Below are 22,052 nucleotides of genomic sequence, written 5' to 3'. Positions count from 1 at the left end.
TCAAACTACCCCAAAGACTCACCTTATTCTGCTTTTGTTTTCCTGCAATCACGGCCACATTTTACCATAACCCGTATCTTCTGGTGTCTGGATAGTTGGAAATCAGATACCCAGGAAAAATGCATCGGGATCCCTCAGATGTCCCAGTGTAAAAACTCCCTTGGAAATAGTCCATGAAGTTTGTACTTTCAATGTGCAATTCCCCTTCTCCTCAGAAAATATCTCCTATTCAGAGTTACAGTCAGAGATATAAACTGCACAATGATACCTCTAATCACTTACCCTAGAGATTCCACCGACCCCATGACTCCCTCCTGATCAGACACTACCACCTGACTTCCTGTCCTAACTACCAATCCAAAGGAACCTAACTCCTCCTTGCCCACCTACTTTCAGCTCACTTGCTACCCTTCCACCCTATTCACCTACCACCCTATCTACCTGCTACCCTTTCCACATATCAACCTATCCACTTACAACACTAACAATGTACCACTCTACACACCTTATGCACTGCACTTTTATCCACTTATCTCACCCATCCTATTTATTTACATACTCTATTCCTTGACCCATCCTATCTCCTTACTTACTTACCTTACTGACACTGATTTGCAGCTTCTTCCATCAGCATCTCTCAAGATTATAGCATGTCTGCCTTACATTCTTCTGAATTCATTCCTAGTGGCACATAGCCAGCTGAGTAAAATTCTTTTGGTCCAGGCTAAGATACTTCAATTTGTACTCAGGAGATTTTGATCACAAAGCTGCATGAAGGCCATCTGAAATGTCCTTGGATTTCAACACAATTCAATCTCCCAATCAACAGAGAAAATGCTTTGTAGGAGGACTGCATTAGAGAAAGAACCACCTGAAATAGGGTAGGTGGTGGCCTAGTGGTTTTATTGCTAGGCTATTAATCCAGGAAACCCAGCTAATGTTCTGGGGGCCTGGGTTTGAATCCCACCACAGCAAATGCGTTCAATATTTTTTTTAAAGTCTGGAATTAAAGATTTACTGATCACCATGAAATCATTGCCAATTGTCAGAAAAACCAATCTGGTTCACGAATGTTCTTCATGGAAGGGAATCTGCCACCCTCACCGGATCTGACCTACATGTCAGTCCAGACCAACAGCAATGTGGTTGACTCTCAATTGCACTCTGAAATGACCTAGCGAGCCATTCAGTTGTACCAATCGCTACAAAGCTTCAAAGAAATGAAACCAGGTGAATCACCCGACATTGACCTGATCACCTGGCATCGACCTAGGCACTGGAAAAGACAACGGCAGAAACAGCCCTGACGATCCTGCAAAGTCTTCCTCACTAACATCTGCAGGTTAGTGTCAACATTGAAAGAGCTGTCTCACTGGTGAGTTGAGCAACAGCCTGACATAGTCATGTTCACAGAATCGTACTTTACAGACAATGTCCTGGACACCACCATCACCATCACTGGATATGCCCTGTTCCACTGGCAGGAAAAACCCAGCAGAGATGGCGGCACCGTGGTATACAATCAGGAGATTGTGCTCTAGGAGTCCTCAACATTGACTACAGACCCCATGAAGTCTCATGGCTTCCTGTTAAACATGGGCAAGGAAACTTAGTGCTGATTACCACTTACCATCCTCCCTCAGCTGATGAATCAGTACGCCTCCATGTTGAACAACACTTAAAAGAAGCACTGAGGATGGCAAGGGCACAAAATGTACTTTGGTGGGAGATTTCAATGTCCACTACCAAGAGTGGCTCAGCAACAGTACTACTGATCGAGCTGGTTGAATCCTAAAGGACATAGCTGTTAGACTCGGTCTGTGGCAGATGGTGAGGGATCCTTCAAGAGGGAAAAACATACTTGATCTCATCCTTGCTAATCTGTCAGCTGCAGTTGCATCTATCCATGACAGTATCGGTGAGGGTGACCATTGCACAGCTCTTTTGGAGATGATGTCCCATTTTGACATTGAGAATAACTTCCATCATGTTGTGTGGCACTATCACTGTGCTAAATGGCACAGACTTGGCACAGATCTAGCAACTCAAGACTGGTTATCCGTGAGGTGTTATGGGCCATCAACAGCAGAAGAATTGCACTCTAGCACAATCTATAACCTCATGGCCCGGCATATCCCCCATTCAACTATTGGCATCATGCCAGGGGATCAACCCTGGTTCAATGGAGAGTCAGGAGGACATGCCAGGAGCAGCACCGGGCATACCTGAAGATGAACTGTCAACCTGGTGAAGCCATCAAATTAATTTCATGCCAAGCAGCGAAAGCAGAAAGTGATAGACAGAGCTAAGTGATCCCACAACCAATGGATCAGATCTAAGCTCTGCAGTCCTGCCACTTTCAGTTGTGAATGGTGGTGGATAATTAAACAACTCACTGGAGGAGGAGACTCCACAAATATCCCCATCCTCAATGATGGAAGAGCTCAGCATGTCGGTGCAAAAGTTATGGCTGAAGCGTTCGCAGACATCTTCAGCCAGAAGTGCCAAGTAGATGATCCATCTTGGCCTTCTCTAGTGGTCCCCATCGTTACAGATACCAGTTTTCAACTACTTTAATTCATTGCATATGATATCAAGAAATTGTTGGAGACGCTGGATACTGAAAAAGCCATGGGACCTGACAACATTCGGACAACAATACTGAATACTTGTGTTTCAGAACTTGCCACTCCCCTAGCCAAGCTGTTCCAGTACAGTTATAACATTGATATCTACCCGACATTAGAAAATTGCCCACGTATGTCCTGCGCATAAAAAGCAGGACAAATCCAACCCAGCCAACTATTGTCCGTTCAGTCCATTCTCAATCATCAGTAAAGTGATGGAAGGTGTTATCAACAGTGCTATCGCGCAGCACCCGCTCAGAAATAACCTGCTCAGTGATGTCCAGTTTGGGTTCCACCAGGGCCATTCAGCTCTGGGCCTCATTAAAGCCTTAGTTCAAACAAGGACAAAAAAATTGAATTCCAGAGGTGAGATGAGAGTGACAGCCCTTGATATCGAGGCTGCATTAGACTGAGTGTGGCATCAAGGAGTGCTAGCAAAACTGGAATCAATCAGTGCCGGGGACAAAATCTCAGGTGATTGGAGTCATATCTGACATAGAGGAAGATTGTCATGGTTGATGGATGTCAATCACCTCAGCTCCAGGACATCTCTGCAGGAGTTCCTCAGGTTAGAGTACTAGGCCAAAATGTCTTCAGCTGCTTCATCAATGACCTTACATCTATCATAGGTTGGAAGTGAGGATGTTCGCTGATAATTGTACAATGTTCAGCATCATTCGTGACTCCTCAGATACTGAAGCAGACCATTTCAAATGCAACAAGATTTGGACAATATCCAGGCTTGAGCTGACAAGTGACAAGTAACATTTGCACCACACAAATGCCAGGCTATGACCATCACCAATATGTGACAATCTAACCACTGTCCTTTGACATTCAATGGTGTTACCATCACTGAAGCCCCCACTATCAACATCATGTGTGTTATCATTGACCAGAGACTCAACTACTCGCCACATAAACACAGCAGCTACAACAGCCGGCCAAAAGCTGGGAATTCTGTGGCAAGTAACTTACCTCCTGACTCATCAAAGCCTATCCACCATCTACAAGGCACAAGTTAGGAGTGTGATGGAATACTCCCCACTTACCTGCATGAGTGCAGCCCCAACAACACTCAAGAAGCTTCACACTATCCAGGACAAAGCAGCATGCTTGATTGGCACTACATCGACACGCATCCACTCCCTCCACACTGATGCTTATTAGCAGCAGTGTGTACCATCTATATGATGCACCACAGAAATTGACCGAAGAACTTCAGACAGTACCTTATAAACCCATGACCACTTCCATCCAGAAGGAAAAGGGCAGCAGACAAGTGGGAACACCACCATACCAAAGTTCCCCTCCAAGCAACTCACCATCCTCACTTGGAAATATATTGCAGTTCCTTCACTGTCACTGGGTCAAAATCCTGGAATTCCCTTCCTGATAGCATTATGGATCAACCCACAGCAGAGGACTGCAGCAGCTCAAGAAGGCAGCTCACCATCACCTTCTCAAGGGCAGCCAAGGATGGGCAAGAAGTGCTGGCCAGCCAGTGACACCCATATCCCACAAATGAATAGGAAAAGTAAATAAGTCAAGGACTAATGCCTGACAAGGAGCAAGTAGTAATTATTCATGTTGCCTATTTGAAAAGATGTATTTGAATTGGTTTATAAATGTTTTGTTCTGAATTTAGGATTAGTGTTTATTTTTTGTAAAAAAGCAAGAGCAAGATCCATATAGATTTAGTGATTAGACAATTGGATGTTGTTGCAAGTGCCATTAATATGGACTATGGACAGATGGTGATGGTGATGGGTGATTTTAATCCAATGTGATGATCCCTGAGAGGCACATGACTTTAGTGTTGTGACAACCTCCTCCTTCTCCAGATCCTATTGTATCATCTTTTCCTTTTACTGCTGCAGGGATGGTTAAAGCTATTATATGTCTCACCAATTAAGTATACATTCTCTGTGTATGTTTAGCACATAGTGAATGAAGAACAGGGCTGATCAAACCTTTTTAAAAATATATCCTTCAAGAAGGTTACGACCTTTATTTAAGTACGACATTAAATCTTTTAAACAATTCTAATTGTGCTCTTGACGTAAGTGTGATTACAGTATCTAATGTAGCAGGTCTGCTCAGGATGGAAATATTTGTATACTTCCTGCCTACCATATTAAGACCACGCTAGGCCAATTAGTGACTGATTTTGGGGCACTGCAAAATAGCATTTTTAACCCAATATCTGGCATCATTAGCAGAAGATAGTGAAAACAAAGATATACTTGGGAATGTTAAACTCAAAAAAATGTTTTTTTTTGCTTGGTGTATTACATTATTAAATAAATTAATTTTCCTTTTCTCCTCCAGTGTTGTAGCCAGCTGGATTGAGAGCCGTGAAGTACAATCAGAAAAAGCAAATCTTCTGATATTATTTGATAAATACTTGCCTACCTGCCTTGAAAAGTTACGTACAGGATTTAAAATGATTACTCCAATTCCAGAGATCACCATGGTGCAGACAGTACTCCATTTGATGGAATGTCTTCTGACCCCAATTAATACACCCGCTGACTCTCCCAAAGAACTCTATGAATTGTACTTTGTTTTTACTTGTGTTTGGGGTTTTGGAGGTACTATGTTCCAAGATCAGGTAAGGCCTGACAAGTTTTATTTTGTGTCTCCGTTTGAAGTGAGTTTGAGTGTACTTTTTTTTGTGTTTTTGTACTTTCATTTGTGTTTTTGTACTTTCAATGTGAATCAGATTCTTCTGCTTGTAGAGTATTGTCAGTAAACAATCATCACATTCATTCCACATGATGGAAAATGTTATTCCCTCATATTTTGGTATTTTTGCCAAAGCCCTGATGAGTATAAACTGAAAGGCTTTGATAAAAATGTGTTCTTTTCAGCAATACTCAAGTACTGTACTACTAAGTGCACTCTCAAGAACAGCACAAACTTCCATCACAGCTGCCACAAAACTGATAGGATTTCCTTTATCATTCTGGCTCTTAAAATTCAGATTCAGACTGATTTGAATGTTAAACTCACGTTTATTCCAGAAGCCAACACAACCATGCCAATTTCTTGTGGTTTTGAAGAGAACTTCACTTTTTAAAAATTCGACAGTGTTTGCTTTTTTTTAAGCATATTCAGATTACCATTTTGTGATTTTAACAGTCATGCAGTTGCTGCTTTATTTGTTAGCATAAGAGCTGAAAGTAAAATATTCCTCAAGCTGAAGCTAGAGGATTAGTTCATTATATGTTTCTCAACCCTATCTGCTATAGCTATGCTGATGCATGGCATTTCTGGCCCACTGCCTTTGGTGTGTCTGGCTCATCAATTATTTTGAAAATATTCTCTATGATCTTTTAAGAGTGATATATGATGGAAAGGGGAATCTGAAGTGCAGCAATTCACAAAAGAGCTGCTCATGTAAGGTGAGTCATTGTTCTTTTTGGAGTACACTGCTGATAATGAAAATGACAGGTTGACTCCTTTTAGTTGTTTCCCTAATTGCTTCCTGAACAGACAATCTGCGGAACAAGTTTGCAGAAAGGAAATATCTTTCTAAGGATTCCATATGATTTATTCAGCTATGAGCTTTTTTCTCATTTATTCACATGATGTGGGTATCAACAGGGTCAGGATTTATTCCCTGACCTTAATTGCCCTTAGGAAATTGTGGTAAGCCATTTCCTTAAACTGCTGCGGTGGTGCCAACACCCATTGTTGTTAGAGAGGGAATTTTGAGATTTTGTCTGAACCTTACGCCAGGCTGTCATGTGTATCAACTGCATTAATCTGCATTTGTGATCAACAACCATCAAGATATCAATCAGATTGAATAATTTGTAATTCTTTCACATCAAGGGCTTCTTATTGCTGTAAGTGTGTCAACGAAAGTTCTTTCATGTTTCAAGAACAAATTGCATGATCGAGAAATAAGTACCTTCTGTCTTTTTGCTGATAAATATTATCTGAGCCCAATTTTATCTCGTTCAAGCAAATGGGTTTTGATTGGTCAACGTTGGTCCCACAGTTTCATTGTTCTTTAAATTAAATTTTGAAGATTCCTTAGTGGAGCACAGTAGCAAAAGTCACATCAACATAAAGAAGTTACATTAAACTGAAATGTCATTTCTGCAGGCCACTGGTTGGAGTTCGCCTTAAGTGTACCAGCAGATGCTGTGCTCCTGTTCTGGAGGGACCCAAACTTACCATGGCAGACAGGCAGGGAGTCAAGTCTAAAGAACCCCTGCACAGTCTATTACCTAGACCTGTTAATGGCCACCTTGGCCAGGCCCAGAAGAAGATACACAAGGGATTCTTCTAATCTGCCTGACGCTTTTTTGCATCATGCAGATGAAGATCAAAAATGTAAAGCTGAAACGCAGCTAAATGCTGTGTAGCAGGCCCTTCAAAGAATAAAACAGGGGCAGCATTTTTGCATAACCTGTATAAATGTGTAACATGGACTCTTCAAAAAAATTACACACAGCCTAGGAGTCCACAAACTGACTTTATCTAAGATTGACAGGGCCATGTTTCAATACTCTTCATGTCATATCCCCAATAAAGGGGAGAACGCACATTTCGAGAGTCTTGCACAAGGATTCATCTGACATGTCAGGTTGCCAGGTCAGAACACCATAGCATGGGCAGAGATTTTTATGTGAGTGTACAGCCAGTGAGGGCTGTACGACAGATATAATAGGGAATTAATTGTGAAACCATAGGGTAACACAGCATGGAAACAGTCTTCAGTCCAATTTGTCCATGCCAACCAAGTTTCCCAAACTAAGCTAGCCCCACTTGCCTGCGTTTGGCCTGTATGCCTCTAAACCTTTCCTATTCATTTACCTACCCATATGTCTTTTAAATGTTGGAACTGCAGTTGCATCTACCACTTTCCCTGGCTATTCATTCTAAACATGCACTATCCTCTGTGTGAAAAAGTTGCCGTTCAGGTTCTTTTAAAATCTTTTTCTTCTGAACTTAAAAATATGCCCCCTTGTTTTGAACTACCCCACTGTAGCGAAAAGCCTTTGCTAGTCACCTTATCTGTGCCCCTCAAGATTTTATAAACCTCGATAAGGTCACTTGTCAACCTCCTTTGTCTCCAAAGTAAACTGTCTCTCTCGCTTAAGGGTGTCTTGTATCCATTATTGGTATTCTTAATGCTGTTTCATCATCCCCACCCCAGATGTGGGAAGATCAGATTTAACCTCATGCAGAATCTTCTCCCCATTAGCAATTCATTGGAGCTATCCCTGCAGTTGCATGAAGGGTGATCCTATAATCAAATAGGAATAGGAACAGTTTGGTATTTAGTGAAGCTGTAGGCTGTTTATTTAAGCCTGCCCTCGAAGCTTGGACTGCTCTTTCTGCCAGACCATTGGATGATCGATGGTATAGAACTATCCTTGTTATGATGAATATCTTTTGACTTTATGAAGTACGCAAATTCCCTGCTGGGAAGGAATGGTCTATTATATGGCGCCAATACTTCCAGGAGTCCATGTATTTTAAAATACGCACACAGTATTTCTATCATCGGCCCTGTGCTTAATGAATAAACTCTATGCATTGTCAGCCACTTTGAGTGGACATCCATAATTACTAAGAACATTGAGCCATTGAAAGGACTGACATTGTTGCCATGTAACTGAGTGCAAGATTTACCTTGTCATTCCCATGATTTGGGGAGAGCAGCTGGTGGTAATTTTTGTCTTTGTTGGCAGAATGTACACTGCTCCATTATTGCAACTATGTCTGCATCCAAACCTGGCCAGCAGGCGTAACTTCTTGTCAACGTCTTCATTTTGGAAACCCCTGAATGACCCTGGTAGAGTTCAGCCAGTGTCTGTTGGCCACCATTGTTTGGGACATTCATTCTTGCTCCCCATAATAGCTCGCTACCAGCATGGTCTGTTGTAGTGAACTTTTATTTCTACAAGGCTGGACATTTTATTTCTCTGTTGTCTAAGATCTTGTAACTAAAGAAGTTATACCTAGGTATCTTTGTATCTAATTTGGACTGTATTTGGCGACGTATAAACTTTTCACCATACTCATTGAGTACATGTGATAGTAAAGATTAATTCTGATTCTAATTCATAATAGTATGCCATCCTCTACCATGATCTGGTTTCTCCAAATCCAAAAAGGTTTCAGTTCTGATTGTGACAGCCCTTTGGTTTCCCCCATCACCACCAACTGTTTCAGTTTTGCCAGAATCAGATCTTTCTGTATCCAAAGTCTCATATCGTCAGCTGTGACAGGAAGTATGTCGAGAAAACCTAAAACCAATATGGACTCTTTCAGTGACAGGCGCCGTATTTGTTAGTGGGAGGTGGCTGAATGCATCCTCATTAGCTACTCCTGGGCAGTGTTCCAACTTGTGGGAATGTGCACTTAGAGCCCACTACTGAATTCAGCCTGAAGCTATGAGCAGCACAGCCTTTTCCTCTTTAAGTAGATCAGGTAGGTTATTATTACAAATTTACATCTGTTAAGGTATTGGTGCAACTTCCTGTCTCCAAATATCACTATCAAACTTTCCTTCTCTATCTGGGCGTTTTTACACGCTGCATTAGCCAAAATCCTGGATACATGGGCTGGTGGGTTTTTCTCACCATTGGGTTACCTGTGAGCTAAGACTACTCTAATGTTATATGGGGAGGCATCGCGTATCAATACTTAATCTCACTTGGGATCATAGTGTGCCAAAATTGTAGAGGATGATAGCTGTTTCTTCACTTTCCTGAAGGCTATGGTTTAGCTATGCAACCATTTCCAATATTGACCCTTGTTAATGAGTTGATGCAAAAGCACCGGGATGGAGGCCATTGTTATGTATGAACTTTCCGTAATAATTCATCAACCCAAGGCAAGACCTATGCAAAGGTACAGATGTAGGAGCTGGGGGTCTTCTTATTGCCATCACTTTACCTTTCAATGGGTGTAATCTGGTCTTGCAATCTCTGAAGCCAAGTAGATCATTTGGATGCCTGGAACACGTATTTTTCCCTTCTAAGGTGTATGTTGGCTTCAGGGAGACATTTAAACAATATATCCATGTTCTCCAAGTGCTCTTTATTGGTCTTCTTGGCTATGAGCACGCCATCCAGTAAATGGTAACCTGGGGTCAAAGTTGTAACATGTTCTCCTTTGTCTGGTGGAAAAGGGTCCAGGCTGATGACACCACAAATGGCAGTCTTGTAAATTGATACAAACCCTTATGGATATTAATTGTGGCATACTTCTGGGAATCCTTGCCTGACCACAATTGCAAATACATGTGGTGCCTAGATAATAAAATGTGAGGCTGGACGAACACAGCAGGCCAAGCAGCATCTCAGGAGCACAAAAGCTGACGTTTCGGGCCTAGACCCTTCATCAGAGAGGGGGATGGGGGGAGGGAACTGGAATAAATAGGGAGAGAGGGGGAGGCGGACCGAAGATGGAGAGTAAAGAAGATAGGTGGAGAGAGTGTAGGTGGGGAGGGGATAGGTCAGTCCAGGGAAGACGGACAGGTCAAGGAGGTGGGATGAGGTTAGTAGGTAGCGGGGGGTGCGGCTTGGGGTGGGAGGAAGGGATGGGTGAGAGGAAGAACCGGTTAGGGAGGCAGAGACAGGTTGGACTGGTTTTGGGATGCAGTGGGTGGGGGGGAAGAGCTGGGCTGGTTGTGTGGTGCAGTGGGGGGAGGGGACGAACTGGGCTGGTTGAGGGATGCAGTAGGGGAAGGGGAGATTTTGAAACTGGTGAAGTCCACATTGATACCATATGGCTGCAGGGTTCCCTGGCGGAATATGAGTTGCTGTTCCTGCAACCTTCGGGTGGCATCATTGTGGCAGTGCAGGAGGCCCATGATGGACATGTCATCAAGAGAATGGGAGGGGGAGTGGAAATGGTTTGCGACTGGGAGGTGCATGTGGTGCCTGTCCAGCTTCGTGAATGACAACCCTCCTGCCAGCTTTGCGGAGATGGCCTCTATGCATGGGTTTGTATTTTTATCGAGCTACAACAAACAGTTTACTGTTTGTTTAAAATCCCCACAAAGGCAAATCATACTGTTGGATTTCACAACCAGTATGACTGGTATTGCCCATTTCACAAACTTGTTCTGCGATTTCTGAAATTGTTACGCTGGTATTGACCTACATTAGAAACTGGTGACCATTTAACCAGCCCAGCTTGTCCCCACCTCCCTAACCGGTTCTTCCTCTCACCCATCCCTTCCTCCCACCTCAAGCCGCACCTCCATTTCCTACCTACTAACCTCATCCTGCCTCCTTGACCTGCCCATCTTCCCTGGACTGACCTATCCCCTCCCTACCTCCCAACCTATACTCTCCTCTCCACCTATCTTCTTTTCTCTCCATCTTCGGTCCACCTCCCTCTCTCTCCCTATTCATTCCAGAACCCTCTCCCCATCCCCCTCTCTGATGAAGGGTCTAGGCCCGAAACGTCAGCTTTTGTGCTCCTGAGATGCTGCTTGGCCTGCTGCGTTCATCCAGCTTCACATTTTGGTATCTTGGATTCTCCAGCATCTGCAGTTCCCATTTTCTCTGATCACCATTTAACCAGACGTTTATTTTGATTGATACTAATTTGGATATTGCTAAGCAATTTAACTGTTCCAAACCAGATGTAGGTGGACTTTCCAGGGTGTGCAGCCTCCTGGTTACGAGCCTATGAGTTTTCTTACTCCATTTAGATCAAGTGGGAGTCTTCTGCTGACTCAAGTCCACATACTGGCAGCAACGACAGTGGTTTGCCAACCTGGATTTGGAAGAAAATTTTAACTATTTGGTCGAGGCTTGGTTTTGTTTTGGTGTTTTTTTCTGTGGGCTGATAGAGAGTCCCTCTGTTCATGATATGTTCTGATTGGGGCTATGTTCCCCATGTTCAGTCAGACTGGTGACAGTGTCCTTTTCCTTCAGAAAACCCTGCAAATCATACACTCCATCTACCTCATGTTCCAGTCATAAAGCCAATTATACTGCCTATTTGAAGTCCAATTGGACTTCAGCTAGTAGATGCTTTTGTATAGTTACATTATAAATCCCACATACTAAACAGTTTCTCAGCATATCATTAAGGGTTATACCAAAGTCGCATGCCTCTACCAGTTGCCGTAACCAAGTCAAAAATCCCGGTGCAGATTCCCCTTATTCTTTAATTGCCAAGTAGAACTGACAGTGTCTCAGAATTAGACGAGGTGGTTGCCATAATATTCCTTAATTAAATCCGTCAACTCTTGAACGTCTTTACTATCTGATGCCCAGGAAGAGTTCAGCTCCTAATAATCAATTGTGGATCCACAGCTTTTTCGCAAAATTATTTATTGTTTTTCATCTGCCCCAATGTCATTTGCCTGATCAACGGAAATGGCTTCTTTCCATATACTGGGCCCAGTTTTTGACGGCAGGATTGAATGAGTCAAGCTTCCCAAATAATGACATGATGCCAGAAATGCTTATCCTAACTCAAAGATGGTTATTGCAAGTTACTTTCTCAGGAGCATGCTTTTCTCTCATTGCCTCTGTAATAACCTCACAGAAGCTGGAATCCATCACCATTTATTTACACATGGACAGTCCTTGACACTGATCCAAATTCCTCAGAGTCACCTCTCAGAGTGAAAAGAATCTCTCACACTCCTATTTTTATGTGTCAGCCAGAGCTCCCTGATTGGATCAGATTAACTTCCCCAATCAGGGAACTCATATTCTGTGGTTGACCTGACTTAGCTCGATACAATCACGACAGAACTCTTTCTTGTTAATCCTATGTAAGATGCCAACAATTCCTGCATGTGTTAGTGGTTGAACTTAATTTTTTAAAAAGGAAGAAATCTTCATGCTGTCTGTATTATTATTTAAAATTTAATGCTTTGAATTATTGCTCCGATGTACGATAAAAAATATAAAACTGATTCGCTAGACGCCTATAATTTTTTTGGGTTTTGGTTGTTTGATCAGTCTAGTAATCTGTGTGTTTACGGAAAACTATAAAATATATGTTTCTTTCAAATGGACAATTTCTTTTTCCAGCTTGTGGATTATCGTGTAGAATTCAGCAAATGGTGGGTGAATGAATTTAAATCTGTCAAGTTCCCATCCCAAGGTACTGTCTTTGACTATTACATTGATTCAGAATCAAAGAGATTTATGCCCTGGACAGACAAGGTACCCGCATTTGAATTGGATTCTGACTTACCACTCCAGGTACTTGAGAAAACATACACATTCTTTAAAAGTAATCGTTTACTGTCTTCCTATAGTACTATGTCATATATAGTCAAGAAGTTGTAGTTCTAATTGCTTATCTGAGTAAGTTATTTTTACTGAAACTCTGGTGGGACTCTACTAATAGATGCTCAGTGGAGCCTTCATTTGTTAGTATCCAAAACAAGGCATGTTACAATGTCACGGCTAAGGACCATCCCAAATTTATCCTTGGGCATCACTTAAATTAATGCAATGAGCTGCAAGGACAAATCACACATTGTAATATTGTTTACCAGTCCAACCCTTCTAAATGTCTAAAGAGGGAAAAGCAATCAGTGGAGTTTTGATGTGGAAGTAAGAATATGTCCCCTGGTCCTCTGGCTCAATATCACAATAAATTAAAACAAACATCTACTGATTTATTCAGTGATCTCCAGTAATGCTATCAGATCATGTAGCACCTGAAAACTAGTTGAAATTTGTCTAATATGGATATAAGACCTTGATTCATTTCGGGTTAATACCTGGGCTGCATAAAAAACTGAAAGAATTTGGGGATAAGCTGCTGCCCTGCTAATTGCCTTGTCATCAGAAATAATGGGAACTGCAGATGCTGGAGAATCCGAGATAACAAAGTGTGAAGCTGGATGAACACAGCAGGCCAAGCAGCATCTTGGGAGCACAAAAGCTGACGTTTCGGGCCTAGACCCTTCATCAGAGAGGGGGATGGGGAGAGGGTACTGAAATAAATAGGGAGGAGGGGAGGCAGACTGAAGATGGAGAGAAAAAAAGATAGGTGGAGAGGAAAGTATTGGTAGGGAGGGGATGGGTCAGTCCAGGGAGGATGGACGGGTCAAGGAGGCGGGACGAGGTGAGTAGGTAGGAAATGGAGGTGCGGCTTGAGGTGGGAGGAGGGGATAGGTGCGAGGAAGAACAGGTTAGGGAAGGGAGGATGTGCCTGGTTGGTTTTAGGGGAGGGGAGATTTTGAAGCTTGTGAAGTCTACATTGACACCATTAGGCTGCAGGGTTCCCAAGCGGAATATGAGTTGCTGTTACTGCCACCTTCGGGTGACATCATTACGGCACTTCAGGAGGCCCAGGATGGACATGTCGTCTAAGGACATGTCGTGACTGGGAGGTGCAGTTTGTTTATTGCGAACCGAGCGGAGGTGTTCTGCAATGCGGTCCCCAAGCCTCTGCTTGGTTTCCCCAATGTGGAAGAAGCCACAATGTGAACAGTGGATGCAGTATATTACATCGGCAGATGTGCAGGTGAACATCTGCTTGATATGGAAAGTCATCTTGGGACCTGGGATGGGGGTGAGGGAGGAGGTGTGGGGGCAATCGTAGCACTTCCTGCTGTTGCAGGGGACGAGCCATGTGTGGTGGGGTTGGAGGGGAGTGTGGAGTGGACAAGGGAGTCCCAGAGAGAGCGATCTCTCCGGAAGGCAGACAAGGGTGGGGATGGAAAACTGTCTTGGGTGGTGGAGTCGGATTGTAGATGGCGGAAATGTCGGAGGATGATGCGTTGTATCCGGAGGTTGGTGGGGTGGTATGTGAGGACTGGGGGATTTTCTTTGGGCGTTATTGCGGGGGCGGGGTGTGAGGGATGTGTTGCGGGAAATGTGTGAGACAAGGTGGAGGGCGTTCTCGCTCAGTGCGGGGGGGGGGTGGTATTTTGTGGTCCTTGAAGAACGTGGACATCGAGGATGTGCGGGAGTGGAGTGCCTCATCCTGGGAGCAGATGCGGTGGAGGCGAAGGAATTGGGAATAGGGGATGGAATTTTTGCAGGAGGGTGGGTGGGAGGAGACGTATTCTAGGTAGCTATGTGAGTAGGTGGGCTTGAAATGGACATCAGGATGGTGGACGTCGCCCACTGCTGAAGCCAGCGGCACTCCGCCCACCGTCGATGGAACCCCACCCACAGCTGACGCCGACGGAACCCCGCCCACAGCCGACGCCAACATCGCTCTGCCCACAGCCTCCACAGCCAGCAACCCCAGAGAAGACGGCCTCACTGAGGCCTGCCTAATCTTCACGATCCCCCCAGACCTCCCACTGACGCAAGACAAATGGTCAGTCCTTAGCAAGGGGCTCACCTTTGTCCCCCTCCACCCACACATCAACGAATACCAGTCACATTTGGACATAGAGCAGTTTTTTCACCTCCACGCTTACTTCTTTAACCGTAAGCCCAACCCTCCTGCCACTGACCCCTTCACCCACCTCCAACCAAGTCCTCCTCCTGGACAACACCTCCAGGCCTCCTACCCTCCCTCGACATCTTCATCTCCAACTGCCATCAAGACATTAACCGCCTCAACGCCTCCACCCCTCTCACCCACTCCAACTTCTCCCCCGCAGAACGGGCAGCCCTCCGCTCCCTCTGCTCCAACCCCAATCTTACCATCAAACCTGCGGACAAGGGTGGTGCTTTGGTAGTATGGCGCATTGACCTCTACATTGCCGAGGCCAAACGGCAACCCTCCGATACCTCCTCCTACTGCCCCTGGATCACGTCCCCACCCCTGAGCACCAAACCATCATCTCCCAAACCATTCACAACCTCATCACCTCAGGTGACCTCCCACCCACAGCCTCCGCTGTCCGCTTCTATCTCCTTCCCAAAATCCACAAACCTGCCGGGCCTGGTCAACCCATTGTCTCCGCCTGGTCCTGCCCCACCGAACTCACCTCCACCTATCTGGAATCTATTTTCTCCCCCTTGATCCTGGAACTCCCTACCTACGTGCGTGACACCACCCACGCCCTCCACCTCCTCCAGAACTTCCAATTCCCCAGTCCCCAACACCTCATTTACACGATGGATGTCCAGTCCCTATACACGTGCATTCCTCATGCAGATGGCCTCAAGGCCCTCTGCTTCTTCCTGTCCTGCAGGCCCGACCAGTCCCCCTCCACCGACACCCTCATCCGCCTAGCCAAACTCATCCTCACCCTCAACAACTTCTCTTTTGATTCTTCCCACTTCCTACAGACAAAGGGGGTGGCCATGGGTACCTGCATGGGCCCAAGCTATGCCTGCCTCTTTGTAGGTTATGTGGAACAGTCCCTCTTCCGCACCTACGCTGGCCCCAAACTCCACCTCTTCCTCCGCTACATGGATGACTCTATCGGCGCTGCCTCTTGCTCCCAAGAGGAGCTCAAACAGTTCATCCACTTCACCAACACCTTCCACCCCAACCTCGAGTTCACCTGAGCCATTTCCAACACATCCCTAACCTTCCTGGACATCTCTGTCTCCATCTCAGTCAACCAGCTAAAAACTGATGTCCATTTCAAACCCACCAACACCCACAGCTGCCCAGAATACACCTCCTGCCACCCACCCTCCTGCAAAAATTCCATCCCCTATTCTCAATTCCTTCGCCTCCGCTACATCTGCTCCCGAGATGAGGCATTCCACTCCAGCACATCCCAGATGTCCATGTTCTTCAAGGACCGCAACTACCCCCCCCCCCCTCCCCCCCGCAGTGGTCAAGAACGCCCTCCACCGCGTGTCCTGCATTTCCCGCAATGCATCCCTCACACCCCATCCCCGCAATAACTGCCCAAAGAGAATTCGCCTAGTCCTCACATACCACCCCACCAACCTCCGGATACAACGTATCATCCTCCGACACTTCCGCCATCTACAATCCGACCCCACCACCCAAATCATTTTTCCATCCCCACCCTTGTCTGCCTTCTGGAGAGACCACTCTCTCCGGGACTGCCTTGTCCACTCCACACTCCCCTCCAACCCCACCACACCCGGCACCTTCCCCTGCAACAGCAGGAAGTGCTATACTTGCCCCCACACCTCCTCCCTCACCCCTATCCCAGGCCCCAACATGCCTTTCCATATTAAGCAGATGTTCACCTGCACATCTGCCAATGTGGTATACTGCATCCACTGTACCCGTTGTGGCTTCCTCCACATTGGGGAAACCAAGCAGAGGCTTGGGGACCGCTTTGTAGAACACCTCCGCTCAGTTTGCAATAAACAACTGCACCTCCCAGTCGCAAACCATTTTAACACCCCCCTCCCGTTCCTTAGACGACATGTCCATTCTGGGCCTCCTGCAGTGCCGTAATGATGTCACCCGAAGGTGGCAGTAACAGCAACTCATATTCCGCTTGGGAACCCTGCAGCCTAATGGTGTCAATGTAGACTTCACAAGCTTCAAAATCTCCCCTTCCCCCACTGCATCCCAAAACCAGCCCAGCTCGGCCCCGCCTCTCTAACTGGTTCTTCCTCTCACCTATCCCCTCCTCCCACCTCAAGCCGCACCTCCATTTCCTACCTACTAACCTCATCCTGCCTCCTTGATCTGTCTGTCTTCCCTGGACTGACCTATTCCCTCCCTACCTCCCCACCTATAGTCTCCTCTCCACCTATCTTCTCCTCTATCCATCTTCGGTCCACCTCCCCCTCTCTCCCTATTTATTTCAGAACCCTCTCCCCATCCCCCTCTCTGATGAAGGGTCTAGGCCCGAAAAGTCAGCTTTTGTGCTCCGAAGATGCTGCTTGGCCTGCTGTGTTCATCCAGCTTCACACTTTGTTAATTTACTTGTCATGTTGACACTGTGTCCTGATATCTCTGACTCAGAAGAAGAAAATTCATTTCGATTTTCTGGATCAAATTGCTTGATGACTATTTCATATACACTGTAGAATTAGATAAAACATGAAGTAAAATGTTACACAGACTGGAACCCGGAAAATACACAATTAATTCTGGTCCAGACCAAGTAGCATGTATAATGAAGCCGTTCTCAGGAAGGGTCACCGGACCTGAAATGTTAACTGATTATTTTCTTCACAGATGCTGCCAGGCCTGCTGAGTTTTTCCAGTAACTTCTGTTTTTGTTCCTGCTGTGCAACATCTGTAGTTCTTTTGGTTTTTATAATAAAACAGATCTTAGACACTTCTTAAAAATCCAAACAAGCAACATTTTACAAATAAATACAGCACTTAGAAGGAAAAGAAGAACAAAGAAAAAGGGAAGAAATAAAATGAACTGAGATGTGCTCAGGGACTTTACAGGGAATCATTAAAGATTGATAAGGAGCAGGAGGAAAATGGAAACATAAAAGTGAACAATATTTATTGAACACAGGTCATGTGAGTAGATAAAGGATGAGAGGTTAAAAGGGAAGCACAAAACTGGCAAAGTGGAGCAGTTTCTAATCACCCATGAGTCTGGTGTGAGGAGAAAGAAACTTGACACCACAAGATGGATACCACCTCACTAATAGAGAATAGGATCAGGCTTGATTTTGATTGCCTGCCTCCCTTGCATCCAGCAGATAATAGTTATTATTCAGACCTATACAGTGCCTGAGGATAGCTATTTCGTACAGAACTAAGCTCCAGCACAAACTGCTGCCCTTATAAAATAAGAAGCTAGAATGGAAAAAAAATAGGAAAGGGAGTATGACAATATCAACTTGTACTTTGTGCGTAGTACCTTTAACACACAAAGAAGTCCCAAGGTGTTTTAGAAAAGAATAATAAGGAGAACTATGTTGATTTAGGTCATGAAGTGTGGTTGTTGGGTCTGGCATCATTGAGTTCGTAGGTGAAAAGATGATTAAGTTTGGTCATGAGTGGGTCAGGGATGGCTTAGTGTGGTCCACTTTTTGAGTGTTGGGTGTCAGGAGATAGAATAATGAGGATGTGATCATTGGTAAATTAAGGGACAGTTTAATAGCCACCCAAGAGTTGGAGAAAGATTTCAAACTTCTAACCGTTCATGAGCAAGAATGTACTATGCTTAACTGACTTGGAAACTTGTGAAGTCTTCAAATTCAAGTGATTTTTCAGAGGGTTCAAGAAAGGGAATTGCCCTTTAGAAATTTCACTTTCCTAGACAATTCCAACAGAATCAGCTGTGCTATGGATTCTGCATGGTCCAAATATGCAATTCCAGTCTCTGCTGCTCCATCAACTATCTGGCCATTGCAATATCTGGAACTTTGAAGCCAAACTAGAAGTTACAGTAGCAAGTTTTATTTTCAACAGTACTCACAATAACTTAGGTTGATAACTTTAGACACAAAAGTTTTTGAATCAGGAAAGTTTAAATTCATAGGTTAGCATCATTAGACAATGAATGGTTAAAAGCCAAACTAAATAGGTAGCATTTAGATCTCAGTGAAAGAGGCATGATCTCTTGAGAATGCTAGTTGAACATCTTGCATTTTGTCCAGTCATAATAATTAAAAGAAGCATAAATAGAGCCAGATTAGGTTACTTAGCCCAAGCGGAGTTTAAAGACTGAAAAAGAGTGGGCTGGGAACACAACCTCAGGAAGAAAAGGAGACATGACCATTTACAGAAAAGGAGGAAGAACTCTAAGCTCAGAGGGCAAAAGAATGAACCAGAGAAAAAGAGCCTCAGGTGGACAGGAATATTTAACTATGAAAGTTGGAGTTGGCACTGCAAGAATGCAGATCAGTTTGAAGCTGCCAAGGAAAATCTCGCTCTACCTAAAACCTCTGCGAACTTGAGCTAGGCCTCAAAGTCTTAAGATTCTCCAAATTTGTCACCATATTCAAAACGAAACGATCCTCCTTTCCAGCATTTGAAAAGGTAACATACCAGTTACATTTGTGTCAGAGGGAAGGTGGCACTGATGATCCAGGCCAAGTTGACAGGAAAAGCCAAAGATCTTGTTCACCCAGTCCCCTGATGGGATAGCTATTACAAATAGCCTGAGGATACAATTCTTAATACCTATAAACTCATGAGAGACACATATTGTCAGGTTGTGAAATTCACACAAGAAACCTACACAAAAGTATCTGGAATTTGAAGGAATCAACAGACCATGATGGTACAATCTTTAAGAACAGAACACAGTCAAAAGAGTTGATGTTATTAGAGAAGTACAAAAATGTCTCCTTTTCAATACTGGAATGCACCTGAGAAACAAACAACCTCAGCAAATGCAGCTGACATAAAAGACAAGGATTTTGAACTGAGTCAGAGTTCCGAATCACAGCAGGTCAATTATTCTGGATCAGCAGTAAAAGAAACTATGTACTTAGGGAAAGGACAGTGGGGAGAAACAGAAGACAATAATCTCCAACTTTTAGAAGCAAATTTGTAGAAGACTGAGCTGCAAATAAGCTTTGACAATTTATTTGTAGAAAAACACACCATATAAAATAATTCTTAGCTATACAAGAAAATCCACAGGAAATCTTTCAACGCTATTTGTGTCTGCAGTCACTGAAGTCCTAATGCTTTGTGTAAGCTCTTAGGAAGGCACTAAAAGCTTTCAGGATTTTGTATGTGAAGGGGAATGGCCCATAGTGGTTCTAAACAGCCTAGTAAGGAATTCACCATAGCCTGGAAAATTAGTTGTTTGCAGTCAGGATTGAGGATTTCCCATACAGAAACAGGACAAATTCCAGAATGTTAGGCAGAGAACTAACTGGTGAGGGTGTTGAGCTACTATTAGTGACAATTGACTTGTACAGCGAACTCAATCATTAATCAACTAGTGATAGTGCATGTAATTGAAATTTGCATGCTAGGAAATTTCCTCACAAATTGGAAGATATTAACTCAAGATCAGGCCAAGGAGGCTTAACAGACTGAACAATTTCGGCAAGAACCTATAGAATTGCAGACGGCTAAAAAGGTACAAAAACTCTGCAAGGTTAATACAACCCATGAAGTTTGAAATAGTTCATCAGAACTCAGTTGGATTTAATAGTGACTGAGGAATCCCCTTGCAGGCCAAGGGAGAGAGGGTGATAGCTTACTTTGTGACAAAGTCTGTGATAATGGGAACTGCAGATGCTGGAGAATCCAAGATAACGAAGTGTGGAGCTGGATGAACACAGCAGGCCAAGCAGCATCTCAGGAGCACAAAAGCTGATGTTTCAGGCCTAGACCCTTCATCAGGGGTTCTAGGCCCGAAACGCCAGCTTTTGTGCTCCTGAGATGCTGCTTGGCCTGCTGTGTTCATCCAGCTCCACACTTCGTTATTTTGTGACAAAGTCTGACAGTTTCAATTATTTGAGTTGAAGCAAAGCCCAGTGAGTGGAAGATTTAGAAAAATGGTCAACCATACTTGTGAGTGTTTGGTCTCTGAATAAAACTGCAGAAGTAGTGCTTACTTGACTCGTTTGAGAAGGCTATTTACAACATCCACATGATTGGAGAAGAAAAAAAGAATCAAAGATTCAAAAACATTGAAGCAATATTGCTTGCAAAGAATTAAATAAATTTTGATCTGACAGGATCAGGAAAAACAGAGATTTAAAAATATTGAAGAAAACAAACCAGAGAAGAGGGAAAACATTTTTGCTTGAACATAAAAGTCTCTTCCTGACTGAAAAGCCTCCTATTAGCATCCTTGTAACTGCAACAAAAGACTAGAAAAGGGATGAATTAGACATGCAGCAAGAGGCCATTGCCAACTTGTTATCCAGTAGAGAATTTAAAGGATTTAAGTCTGGGAAGTGAACAAGCAATGTTTGTGGGGTAAAGACATAATTGACATGGCTACGGCCTATGTCTGTACATTCTTTATTGATCTCATGGATGATGAAGCCACATGATGAAAGTCTAGTCAAGCCTGAAAGTTAAAATGAGTACAAACTTTCATAAAGAGCAGGAAAAAGATAGAGATGAGAATTTGCCAATCAAGTAAAGTGGAAAGTATAAGGGAGAGCTATAGTGCACCAGCTTTCTGTAATTATAGAAAAAAATGTATTTGTTATATTTTGATTCCAAAATGTAATACTCTATATAGATCATCACTTATACACACACATCTTCTTGAATGCAATAATATGCATCACAATTGGGCCTTTCCCTTCAACATCTTTCCACTGGCTTCTTGTACTCGTAAACATTAGTCTCCTACACAACTGATGCTAATTGACAAGAACCCATAATCTGGTTGGAACTATCCTTCCTGTACCTCACTCACCACTCCAAAATGACATGACCAAGCTGAGTACTGCCCAACTTCCATCTCAATGCCCCATATGAAGCAATCTTCCTGCAAATAGCAAACAAGCGTAAAATGATAGCCTTTGAACTTCCATGGCAGGAATAGTCCATGCTGAACAGGCTGAGGACAAGTCAAGGCCCTGGGCAACTAATCTGTCCCCTTTTAGGACCTCATACAAACCTTTTTTATATTCATGAAGAGACACAAACAGTGCAGCCCATACTCAAAGTTGTATCCTC

At 43.9% G+C, this 22,052-nt stretch overlaps 1 protein-coding gene across 1 annotated transcript in view; it reads left to right on the top strand.

Moving 5' to 3' along the window:
- Window positions 1-22,052, top strand: part of LOC125463872 (dynein axonemal heavy chain 17-like) — a 364,283-nt gene that overhangs the window by 176,172 nt on the left and 166,059 nt on the right. The window contains exons 28-29 of the mRNA XM_059653668.1: window positions 4,959-5,241; window positions 12,656-12,829. Of these exons, the coding sequence (XP_059509651.1) occupies window positions 4,959-5,241; window positions 12,656-12,829 (457 nt within the window). The remainder of the gene's footprint in view (window positions 1-4,958; window positions 5,242-12,655; window positions 12,830-22,052) is intronic.

Source organism: Stegostoma tigrinum, chromosome 22 (assembly GCF_030684315.1).
Source record: "Stegostoma tigrinum isolate sSteTig4 chromosome 22, sSteTig4.hap1, whole genome shotgun sequence".
NCBI lineage: Eukaryota > Metazoa > Chordata > Chondrichthyes > Orectolobiformes > Stegostomatidae > Stegostoma > Stegostoma tigrinum.
The sequence above is the reverse complement of the archived record's forward strand: the minus strand, read 5'-3'. Positions and strand labels throughout refer to the sequence as shown.